General features: G+C 44.4%; 1 protein-coding gene across 4 annotated transcripts in view; it reads right to left on the bottom strand.

The window, feature by feature from the left end:
* UBR5 (ubiquitin protein ligase E3 component n-recognin 5) overlaps positions 1-11,134 on the bottom strand; it is a 142,156-nt gene extending 131,022 nt beyond the window's left edge. For all 4 annotated transcript variants that reach the window (XM_068525316.1, XM_068525315.1, XM_068525314.1 and 1 more), the window contains exon 1: positions 11,044-11,134. In XM_068525316.1, coding sequence (XP_068381417.1) covers positions 11,044-11,105 — 62 coding nt within the window. In that variant the 5' untranslated portion in view covers positions 11,106-11,134. The remainder of the gene's footprint in view (positions 1-11,043) is intronic.
* Positions 11,135-12,038: the final 904 nt, after the last annotated feature.

The following is a 12,038-nucleotide window of genomic DNA, read 5'->3' on the forward strand; positions in this document are numbered from 1 at the left end:
AAACAGTTCCAACTACTTCTCAACCCAAGTTCCAGGAAGGGTTGGTGCAGCCACCCCAGGCCTAGCACAATGTCTGAGAAGCACACAAACATTTACTGAACAAGGGAAACTAATCTAACACTGTGCTCAAACTCTGTGCAGGCAACACATGGCAAATATTTACACAGGTCAAACTCGACTACCTCTTTCACCGTCTGCTACTGGTCTGTGGACCAGCATCACTCCCCCAACTAAGACTGTAAGCCTATGAGCACTGACATCTGTTTTTAAAAAGCTATCCTCGGGGCTTCCCGGAAGGTGGCGCAGTGGTTGAGAATCTGCCTGCCAATGCAGGGGACACGGGTTCGAGCCCTGGTCTGGGAAGATCCCACATGCCGCGGAGCGACTAGGCCCGTGAGCCACAATTGCTGAGCCTGCGCGTCTGGAGCCTGTGCTCCGCAACAAGAGGGGCCGCGATAGTGAGAGGCCCGCGCACCGCGATGAAGAGTGGCCCCCACTTGCTGCAAGTAGAGAAAGCCCTCGCACAGAAACCAAGACCCAACACAGCCATAAATAAATAAATAAATAAATAAATAAAATTTAAAAAAAATAAAAAATAAATAAAAAGCTATCCTCTCAGCGTCTTATAGTTCTGGGACAGACCTAATATTTATGTAAATTAATTCGAATTTTTAAAATTTCATTTGTTAAAACAGAAAAGCAAACAAAAATATATTACTCTTGCCTCAAAGGGCAGGAAAATACCCCATTCTCAAACAGACAGCTACAGAACCTATAGCCTGAGGGGAAAAGGATGGCTGGGGGCAGTGAGGAACTGGCAAGCTTGGCTCTATTTGCTGTCATCAACTAATTTTAAAACAAAGAAATGTGGGCGAGAGCCTTTTATACAGGGGTCCTCACGCTATTTTGTTCCTGATGATGGTGGTCCGTTTAGACACTATGAGAAGCTCTACTTTAAATCCAAGAAACTCCTAATCCGAAAAGGCTACCACAATAAATGTTTTTACTACAATTTGGTTAGGTTATGTTACTCTTTTAAAACTTCAACACTATTGCCACAAAGACTTTCCATTTCCCAAAAAAAAAAAAAAAAAAAAAAAAGGTTTTAAACATATCATGCTCAAAAACAAAAACCCCTCAAGAATGTCCTAGAATTCACCAAAGAAGAGACTGAATCTTCATGCCAACTGAAGAAGCTTTTTACATTTCCAAAGAGACTTCTGAGGAGTCAAGCGCCCTGGAGAAGGAAAGCAAAAGACCAACTGGCCTGAAGTCCCTGCCACTCAACAGAGTTTTTTTTTTTGTTTTTTTTTTTTCAACAGAGTTTTTTGAAACCAGAAACATTCTGGATGGTACGGGGCGGCTGCTAACCGCATGCTGCCGCCTGTCTCTGGATGCAAGTGTTGTACTTAATTTTCGGTATCTTTCGGCTCTCAGAAGTGGCAGAAAGATGAGCAACTGCCAACAAAATCAGCCCCCAAGTCATCTCTGACCTGCAGACCATGGGTTGCCAACCTCCCCAAGGGAAGACACCCGTTCCTGGTTCTGCATCCCCTCAGCAGTGACAGAAACCTAACAGAGAATCAGTAGGAACATGCGGCACCAATTTCTATTCATCCCCGCTGGCAACTGCAGGAAGCAAAGAAAAAGCAGTTCCTATACTTCCCCAAACAACAACCATAGAAAGCAAAGGTGCACTGTCCACAGCATCCAAGGACTCCGTCCCTCTCATTATTCTTTATCTATAATGATCAGAACACCTGATAAGCAGAAAAATGCAATCACTTACAGAAAACACCAAGGGGGACTTCTAGGAGATGAAGTTTAAATATCACTAGAAACAGAAGCATACTAAGAATTTTAAACTAGATTTGCACACAAGAAAGATCACCTGTCTGGTGCTTCCTTTAAAGTTTCCATATGCAGATGATGACACACAGCACCAACTGGACTAGTTCAAATTCCCTTTGGACAGGAAACAAAGTCACTCCCACAACCTAAGAAAACAGATGGTGAACTGCACAAGCCCACATACCCCTCTCCTCAAAGCTTTCCATATAAAACCCTGTTTTCATCATTTAGACATCAAAATAACCCTATACTGTCTCTGCTTCTTTGACTTTCTTCATCAAGTTAACTTCCACATCTCAAATCTGGCTTTTTCTTAAAGCTTACAAACCCATCCTCCTCCACTTTTCAGGTCACAGAGCAGGCTGTCCCAGGAAAAAACACTCAGGTGAACCTCCACCAGGCCTCGAAGAGGGTCTTGGAGCAGCTCATGCAAAGCCCATCTCTGGAGTTTCAGATTGTCTGTGAGGAAAACCTGGTATCTGAGTTCACGAAAAGAGCTAGAACACCTTATGGTCTGAATTCTGGAACAGCAGATTCATGCTGGAGCAGAGCCAATTTCGTGAAATGGTAAGTTCTCAACACTTTTTTTTCTGTACTACAAAAAATGGGGCCTGAACTGATGAGAATGGAAATAAAATTCTATTGATTCATTCAAGAGAATTCACAGTGCTTCCTAGACTGGACACTGTCATAACCTTTATAACTAGCGATCTAGACTACCACTATTACTACTGAAGTTTCAAAACATAATCTCTTTATATATATACCAGTACTTTAATTAACATGAAAATTTGCTATCGAGAAAAATGTACTTTTTAAAATTTTGAGTAGCTTTTTCCTATGAAAAATAACGTAACATTTTAGAGTCAAGAAAAATTTCAACAGAAACGAAGACCCAACACAGCCAAAAATAAATAAATAAATTTTAAAAAGAAAAGAAAAATTTCAAAATACATAAAATTACATCCAGCATGATCGCAACTATATTAAAAAGAAAAAAAAAATCCATGTATAGGAAAAAGGGACCAGAAAGTCACCAAAACATTACCAGTGATGGCAACCTTGCTAGACTTTATAAATTGATCTTTGTTTTCCAGATCTTCTATAAGAATGTTTTTTATAGCAAGGAATTTTTAAAAAATAAAAACTAAGAAACAGCCAGAAACTTGAAAACAACCCAAATTCCCATCAGCTAGAAAACAGATTACAAAACTGTATTATATCCAAACAACGAAATACTACTACCACAAATACAAAAGAAGAAAAACTGCTATACGTGCTAAGGAAAAGACACCAAACACATGATTCCATTTGCATGAAATTCTAAAAAAGGCAAAATTACAGTGAGAGAAAGAAGAATAATTGTTTTCAGGGGCATGATGGGGGGAAGGGACTTTTGGGCACAGAGGAGCCCAAGGGAATTTCTGAGGGTCATAAAAATGTTCTATATCTTGATTGTGGTGGTAGTTACACAACTGTATACATTTGTCAAAACTCATCAAACTGTACACTTAAAAATGGGTGAATTTTACTGTATGTAAATTAAACTTCAATAAAGCTGAGTTACAAAATACATAAGGAGAGAGAAAGTTGAAAACATTTTATTAAGGTGAATGACACCACTGGAAACTGAACAAATAACATTACTTTTGCTGTTTGGGTAAAACAAATTGTATTTTTATTTACATGTGCGATAACATTTAATTTTTAATACTTTATTCAATATCCTGACAAAAATGAGAATGTCACAAACCACAGTTATCTAAGAATTTACCATATTTCTCATTTTGAAGGGGTTTATTAGCACTACAGTGATCTATCAAGAAAATAATGTAAAATATGGTCCCACTAGAGAATAATTTCTAATAGCCAAGTTCAATTTAGCAGTAGTCTTACCTCTATATATTAACTTAGAAGAATGCTGCAAACTTTTCACGACTTATTCTTATTCCTCAATGTGCCCCACAGAAAATCACTTAATTTCAAGAATCCTGTCTTTCCGTCATTACATAACCATTATTACAAGCGACTTGCTGATAAAACGCTACCACACTGGAGGTTAAGAAATGAGAGCATCGGTCAACCTGTAAGGAACACTAAGATTTCCAGTGTGATGCTGCCTGTCCTTCTAAGGCTATTATCCAAACAAATTTTCTCTTACTCTTAAGAATGTCAAATTTTGTTAACACGTTAAAACTCAGTTTTATTATGTAAAATTTCAAAACTGTCAGTCATCAAAAATAAGCATTTATGTGACAACAGGAAAATCTAAACAGATTGAACTTTGAGATTAAGGTAATTTTTTTTAAGTTTTCATCTTTGAGATACATAATGAAGGTATATCAATTAAATGATCTGAGGAAAAGGAATAAATAGGGAAGAGGCTTGAAACCAGACTGGCCACGAGTAGATAACTGTTGAAATTGGGTGATAACTGTTGTACATAGGTTTTCATTATACCATCCTCTCTACTTTTGTACATGCTTTAAATTTTCCATAATAAAAAGCTTTAAAATAATTTTCACAGTAAAGCTTAAAAATCAATTATAAAAACAAATCAACATTTCATAATTATAGTGACCCAGGAGGGCAGACTGTTGTCATTTGCTCAGAATGCCAAGGTGTCAAAATGACAGAAACACAGACTATAATTAGAGTTTGTTTTCTTAACTAGAAGTACAGTCGTCCCTCTGTCTCCGAGGGGCATGGGTTCCAGGAGCCCCTGCGGATACCAAAATCCTCGGTTGCTTAAGTCCCTTTATAAAATAACCAGTACAATGAATAGTCTGCACTCAGTATCCACGGATGTGAAACCCGGGGATACCAAGGGCCGAGTGTATGTATGATAAAAACGGGGCAAAAAGACATGAGTACATCCTCCTGCAACATAAAATTACTCCCCTCAATACACCCTGCAAGATCTACTTAAGCGTAATTTATTTATTTATTTATTTATTTTTGGCTGCATTGGGTCTTTGTTGCTATGTGCGAGCTTTCTCTAGTTGTGGTGAGCGGGGGCTACTCTTCATTGTGGTGTGCGGGCTTCTTGTTGCAGTGGCTCCTCTTGTTGCGGAGCAGGGGTTCTAGGCACGCGGGCTGCAGCAGTTGTGGCACGAGAGCTTAGCTGCTCTGCGGCATGTGGGATCTTCCCGGACCAGGGCTCGAACCCGTGTCCCCTGCATTGCAGGCGGACTCCTAACCACTGCTCAACCAGGGAAGCCCTACTTAAGGGTAATTTGACACAGTCTTCAGTGATTAAACTTTCCTTTAGAGACTATTTCCTAAATAACCTAATTATTAAGGGAAAAATCCTGACCTTTCTAAAGTTCATCCCATTATTCCTAGTTGTACTCCTATGTACTATGTAATTTCCTTCCCAAGTGTCTGTTTACTCCTAAACCTACAATTTAGTCACTGATTTCCTGATTTATAAAACTGATCTTCCCTTGTTTGTTTTGATTTTCAATTTTTTGTTTGGCTATTTCATACCCTGTCTTTAATCTTACTTTCCTTAAACAACGTAATCACTTTAGTGAAGCTTGCCTGTACCGTCCCAATAAAGTCACTCTAGCAATGTTGTTTCTAGGTAACAATCTCAACAATCAAATAGTCAGATTTCCCACTGGTTTGGTGATGTGATGCTCTATTCCACCCTAATACTTGTGTTTTTTGGTGCAGCACGATTAAACTTTAGGCAGCTTTCAATTATTATAACCTCTACCCACCACAACCTTTGTTCATTCGACTCCACATAATCCCTGGCCTATTTTCTGGCTCCTACTGAGTGGACAAGGATATGCTTGAGTCTTTAAAACCCAAGAGTTCCTAATAAAAATAAGGAGCAATCGGACTTCACTGGTGGCGCAGTGGTTAAGAATCCGCCTGCCAATGCAGGGGACCTGGGTTCGAGCCCTGGTCCAGGAAGATCCCACGTGCCGTGGAGCAACTAAGCCCATGCGCCACAACTACTGAGCCTGCGCTCTAGAGCCCGCGAGCCTCAAATACTGAGCCCAAGCACCACAACTACTGAAGCTCGCACACCTAGAGCCCGTGCTCCACAACAAGAAGCCACCGCAATGAGAAGCCCTCGTACCGCAACGAAGAGTAGCCCCCGCTCACCGCAACTAGAGAAAGCCTGAGCACAGCAACGAAGACCCAACGCAGCCATAAATTAATTAATTAATTTAAAAAAAAAAGGAGCACTCACTAAATGCCATGCCTTGTGCAAAAAAAGCACTTTCTGTGTCAACGCTGCCCAACAGAATTTGCAGTGATCATGGCACTGTTCTGTATCTGCACTGTCCAATCCGGTGCCACTAGCTACATGTGGGTACAGAGCACTTGAAATGTGGCCACTGCTACCATGGAATTGACTTGTTAATTTTATTTCATTTTAATTTAAATAAGTCATGTTTTGAGACTAACTTACACTGCTTTAATTTTTCCTCATGAATTTCCATTTAGTTTTACATCTATGTACATTCAAGATAATCTACGACAGAGTTTCGCAACCTCAGCACAACTGACATTTTGGACAGGTCCATACTTTATTGTGGGGCTGTCCTGTGCATTGCAGGGTGTTTAGCAACATCTCTGGTCTCTACCCTCTAGAGACCAGTAACAATGCCCCAACGGGGACAATCAAAAAATGTCTCCAAACACAGCCAAATATCCCCTGGGGGGGAAAAACTGCACCTAGTTGAGAATCGCTGATTTAAGACTAACAGTCTGGATTCTGCATTCAATGCTAAGGATATTCTAGGGCAATTTCTTTGAGTTCCTGCTTTTCTATTTGGAAACCTGACAACATATAAAAGCAGTAAAAATTACCCATCTCTTTATTATATTTTCCACAGAACCTACATTATAATATTGTGTTTTCCCACCCACTATCTCAACTATTCTTCACCAACCTTGAGGTGTGTACTATACCTGATTTAGAAATTGAGGTGTGAGGGACTTCCCTGGTGGTCCAATGGGTAAGACTCCGCGCTCTCAATGCAGGGGGCCTGGGTTCGATCCCTGGTCAGGGAACTAGATCCCACACGCATGCTGCGACTAAGAGTTCGCGTGCCACAACTAAAGATCCTGTGTGCCGCAACTAAGACACGGTGCAGTCAAAATAAATAAATAAATATTAAAAAAAAAAAAAAAAGAAACTGAGGTGTGAGGGGGTGGGGAGGAGGAGAGACAGGGAGTGAGGTTGTAAGTGGTTAAATGACTCAATTACCACAACACAGTTAATAAGTAGCGGGGCTGAGACAAACCCAGATTTAGGAATTCCAAATTTCAAACCCCTGTCTACACTATCTTACTGTGCAGCCTTACAGCATCTAAAGGGGGAGCTCCTTGGAGAAAAACCCTTTTGATATGACAATCTCAACCAATACTGTTTATGATCACACAACACATTATAATGCCTAAAAGCGAAGCTCACAGGAAAATTCCACATACAGACCAAAAACGAGAACCGGTTTGCAATGTAGCCAACCTGCATCCCGAGGAGTAATTCAAGACAGGGACTAGTCACAGGGACACCATCACCTTAAAAGGCCTCTCCTAACCTAGTACTAGGAAAGGGTTAAGAGGGTCCACCCCCTGACAAAAGGCCTAAATCAATTTGGAGCCCAGGAGGGAGGAGCTGAGGGGAAAGGGAAATCAAAACTCTAAGACAGGTAGGTGGCTGCTCAAAGGCTGGGATGCCTCAGAAAGCAGAGATTTCCCGAGTACAGGCCATGTGGAATACTGAAAAGAGCCCTGGACTTTAAACATCAGAAGACCCATCATGTGGACCTCATCTGTCAGTACCCTGGATAAACTCTATAAACTCAGGGCCTGATTTTCCAGCTCATCAGTGAAAACACTGGTCTACATGACTTCTTTGGCACTTTCCAGGGTTTGGTGAGCTGGCACTTCCAGCTCTCCCCTTCATCTCAACGCCTAGAACCATGTTCTTGTTATGGTTTTTGCTATTTCTCGAGACAATGTTTTAAGCAAGAACATAGCACTAACTCGAGAAATTCACCAGAAAGAAAATCAAAATGTCACACAAGTATCTGAGCACTGAATGGTTTCAATTGCACACAATGAGTATTTGCTGAGGGCCAGCGTTCTGCACCAGGGACCTTGTAATCACTCTGGAAAGCTACAACCAACATCCTAGGCTCTCCGAATTCCTCTCCTCTGCCCTAGCCATCCCCGCCTATTTTCATCTACTGCATTATTTGGTCTCCCAGAGCCAATAATTAAAGATTTTAACCCAATATACAAAGACTGTCACAGAAATAGCAAGTACGAAAACACAAAGAAAAAAAAAATCAGATACAAACTTTTTTTTTTAAAATGCTGAGTACACTTTAAATGTTTGAGCCATCACACTATTATAATAAATAAAATATATGACTTTTAACAGGATGTGGTTATTTTAAAAAGACAACTTATTTGTAGAAGAAAATATTGGTGTTTTGAGACCCCTAAGTTTTCTTTGACTGAGCAATTTGTTTGTAGTACCATGCTGCCTGTCCGGTCTTACGGCTTTCCGGGTAAAGACTAAAGTCTACCTATTTATAGATCTTTCATCCCGAACTACCGTTTATCATTTCACTTGTGACTATCATACACAGAAAATCAACCCTCTGTAACACACTCTTTTCTATTACCAAAACTTACTTTAAACCTTGGTAGATTTTTACCTGAAGACAAAAATATTCTGGGCTTATTCTAGTAAGTTGTAAGGTTCCAGAAAACCAACCTCGTTTGGAAACAGATTTCCCTCAAGCAATGCAGCAATAAGTTGATCCTATTACTTTGCAACTAGGTATGCAAACATGAACTTTCTTCTGAAGGGGAGACACAGAACAGCTCCACCACAAGTCAACTACTTTTCAAAACTAAAAAAGCATGACTACCTCAAATGATGCCTTCATAAGTCTCAACAGACCAGACACTTTTACTGCTACTAGATAAAACCAGAGGTTCCTAAGATTTTACCTACAGCCCTCTCCTATCGTTCAAATATCTGTCACCTTGATGCACACATTTTATCTCATCAGATCCACCTCTTTTATTTCTCATGAAATGAAAACTGAAGATGATCCAATTATTCTTAATATTGTATACCGACACTACAGAAATCAAAAACAAAGCTGATTACTTGTTTACACCAGGAATGGAAAAAGAAAAGGTAGCTTTAAAAAAGATACATGTTAATTTTCAGACTAGCTGAAACAAAAGGAATGCTCAAAAACTATTCAAAGTGCCCAACAAAACTGCAAAATAGGTTTTGGCATGCACAGTCAATTGAGTAAGCTCGTCAGGATTCTTGGTATATAAAGTTAGGACTAATATAAAAAAACATACCCTACTTCTCTCCTGGGGCAATTTTCTAAGTTACAAGACAAGTTGCACTACAAGCACTACCAACTCGGTTCTATGAATGACAGACAGTACAGCTATCCACACTACCAGCGTGGTTGTAAAATTTACAAAAATCCTTATGTGAAAGTCTTAACAAAAGATCTGTAATGAAACAAAATCGGAGTAAGGATCGCATTACAAAATGTTAAAATAAATGACTTAAAACTTATTTCAGTATTTAAAGGAACTACGTGACAATTCCAAATGGTTAATGTTTTCAGAAAGTATTCCAAAAGTTTTACAACCATGTTAAATACTATATGGTTACAGCAAAGATTAGACAAATCCAAACCCAACGCCAGAAACCAAGCCTCCAGCTTCCCGGATTGAAAGGCTGTCCGCCCCACCTGAGGCGGTTAGATACTCCGAGACAGAGGCCAATATCTTAGCGGCAAGTTAGGCCTCTTCCTCTCGCCGGGAAGCGCATGACAAACAGGGCATCATGCAATTTATGTCACCCGGTCACTTAGCAAAAATTATATCTAACTTCTAAACTTGGACCCAGATGGCCTTCCATATTTATAAGGAATAGAGAGCAGCGAAAGTGTTGGGATAGAAAGAGACTTAAAATGTCCCCCTTTCTGACCCTGTAAACATTTAGCCCATCATTAGAGCTGAGTCCTAGATTCTAAGACTTGCTTTAATGGAGGCTTCCCTCAACCTCCTCGGAGTCTCTTTTCCAACAGTGAAGGAACTTTTCCTGCTTTATCTCAGTTCCCTGAGAACATGCGGCCCTGCAATTCAATATCCTAACCTGGCAGGGGACGGTGGAGGAGGGAAGGAGAGGAATCCAGGGCCAAAACAGCCTTCTTATGAAAGGCAAAAAAAAAAAAAAAATCATAATTCCTCCTCCGCCCATAGCAAAACCCATCCCAGAAATTTTACAGCGTGTTAAGAAAAGCAGCACTGCGAACTGCAAACGTAAGAGTTTTCCTTTGACTCCACGCTCGGCTTTCAGCTGTCAAATTACAACTCAGGAAAACACTATCATTAGAATAAAAAAGGAAACAAAAAAGCTCGCACCACAGGGGCCGGGAGCAGGAGCTGCCTGCACCATTTCGGGAGTAGCAGAGCAAAGGAAAGCTAATCCACTTCCCCACCCGCGCCTAAATTCATCCCCTCCCAGGACAGGCAAACCTCACTGCAGGGGCTCAAATTTAATAATAATAACAATAATCATGGCGCTTCCTCCCTCCCCCCCAACCGCGATCCGCCGGGAATCAGCTCCTCACCACCCTTCCCGCTCTCCCGGGATCTCCAGGCCCCGCAGGTCCGACCACCACACCGGACACAGCTCCAAGGGCCCCGGGCGAGCCCAGCCTAACCCGGGGCCCCTCGCCCGGCTTCTCGTCTTCCCTCTCTTTTTACCTCCACCATCCCCCATCCGCATTGTCTGTCTCAATTCAACTTTGACTAATATGGATTCCTCGAGCCTGGGCCGGGCAGTAATTACAGCTCCCCCCCACCGGGAGCCGGATCCCCCCCCCATCTCCACCGAGTTCAACGCGGCTCCTTCGTGGAGGAGGGGGACGAGGGTGTGGAGGGTGCAGTGCGCTTTCCCGTCCACAGCTCGCTCGCCCCCGCGGTCCCGGGCCCCCGGGACCAGAAGTTTTCCCCGGAAGGGGCCTAGCCGGGTGCCGCGAGGACCCTCCCCCCTCACCGCCGGACGGCGCGTAAACACCGGCGCCCGCCCCGGCGCGGCCCCGTGGGGGAAGGGAGGGCGGGGAGGCGCCCCTCCCCCAGCCCGCCGGCCCGCCCGCCCGCCGGCCCTATTACCTGTCATTGAGCTGGTCCTCGGTGCCCGGCAGCGGGTGAACCACGAAATGGATGGACGTCATGGTGCTTCCTTCTCGTCCTCCTCCTGAGCACGGCCCCCTCCCGCTATGCTCCCCCCCCAACCCTTTCCCCTCCCCAAAACCCACAGCCGCCGCCGCCGCCCTCCAGTCCCCAAATGGAGAGAAGCAAATGCGCAGGGGCCGCCACCGCCGCCTCCCCGCCGGGCGTGTGTCCGCGGCGCGGCGGTCCGGCGGGGCGGGCAGGAGGGCGGATCAACACGCCACCCGCTCCCCCAGCGACAGCGCGCAGCAGTGCGAGGCCGGCGGCCGGGACCCGGGGCGCGCCGCCGCCAGCGGCAGCCGGGCGTCGGGAGAAGGGCCGACTGGGGAGGGACGAGCGGGACGGGCTGCGGGGCCGGTGTGGTCCCGGTGGCGGACGGGGTCCGGACTAGGGAGGTGGAGAGGGAGATGAGCCCGCACCGCGCGTCACTGGCGAGAAGCCGTCGCCACCGCCAGCACCGCCGCCGCCATCTTCACTTCTGCCCCAGTTTCTCCGTCTCGCAAGCTCCGCTCCCGAGCGGCGGGGGAGGGGCGAACGGGAGGAGGAGGAGGAGGAGGGAGGAGACCGGCGGGCGGGGGCACGGCTGCGAGGGGGCGGGGCTCCGGGAAACGGGCGGTAAGGCCCTTTCGATTGGGCGGTTCAACGTTGTCGGGCCACGACGCTGTAAGGCGCGTGCGGATTGGTCCGTTCGGCTCCCGAGCCCAGCCCCGCCCCGTGGGGGTGGGATATCTCCCGAGTGAGTGTTCCGGAGAGCACGTGTTAGGGAAAGAGGAGGCGGAGGGGCGGGGGGGTGGTGAGCCGGCAGGGGCGGGGAGTCCGGGAGGGAGGCTAAGTGTGTGTCCCCGGGGAGGTGGGAAGGAAGAGGGGTCCTTCGTTCTCTCGCTCTGATTTCCCCTGGGGCAGCCCTAATTTTTTTTGCGGACCCTTAGGGGTTT

The sequence above is a fragment of the Eschrichtius robustus genome, chromosome 17 (genome assembly GCF_028021215.1).
Source record: "Eschrichtius robustus isolate mEscRob2 chromosome 17, mEscRob2.pri, whole genome shotgun sequence".
Lineage (NCBI taxonomy): Eukaryota > Metazoa > Chordata > Mammalia > Artiodactyla > Eschrichtiidae > Eschrichtius > Eschrichtius robustus.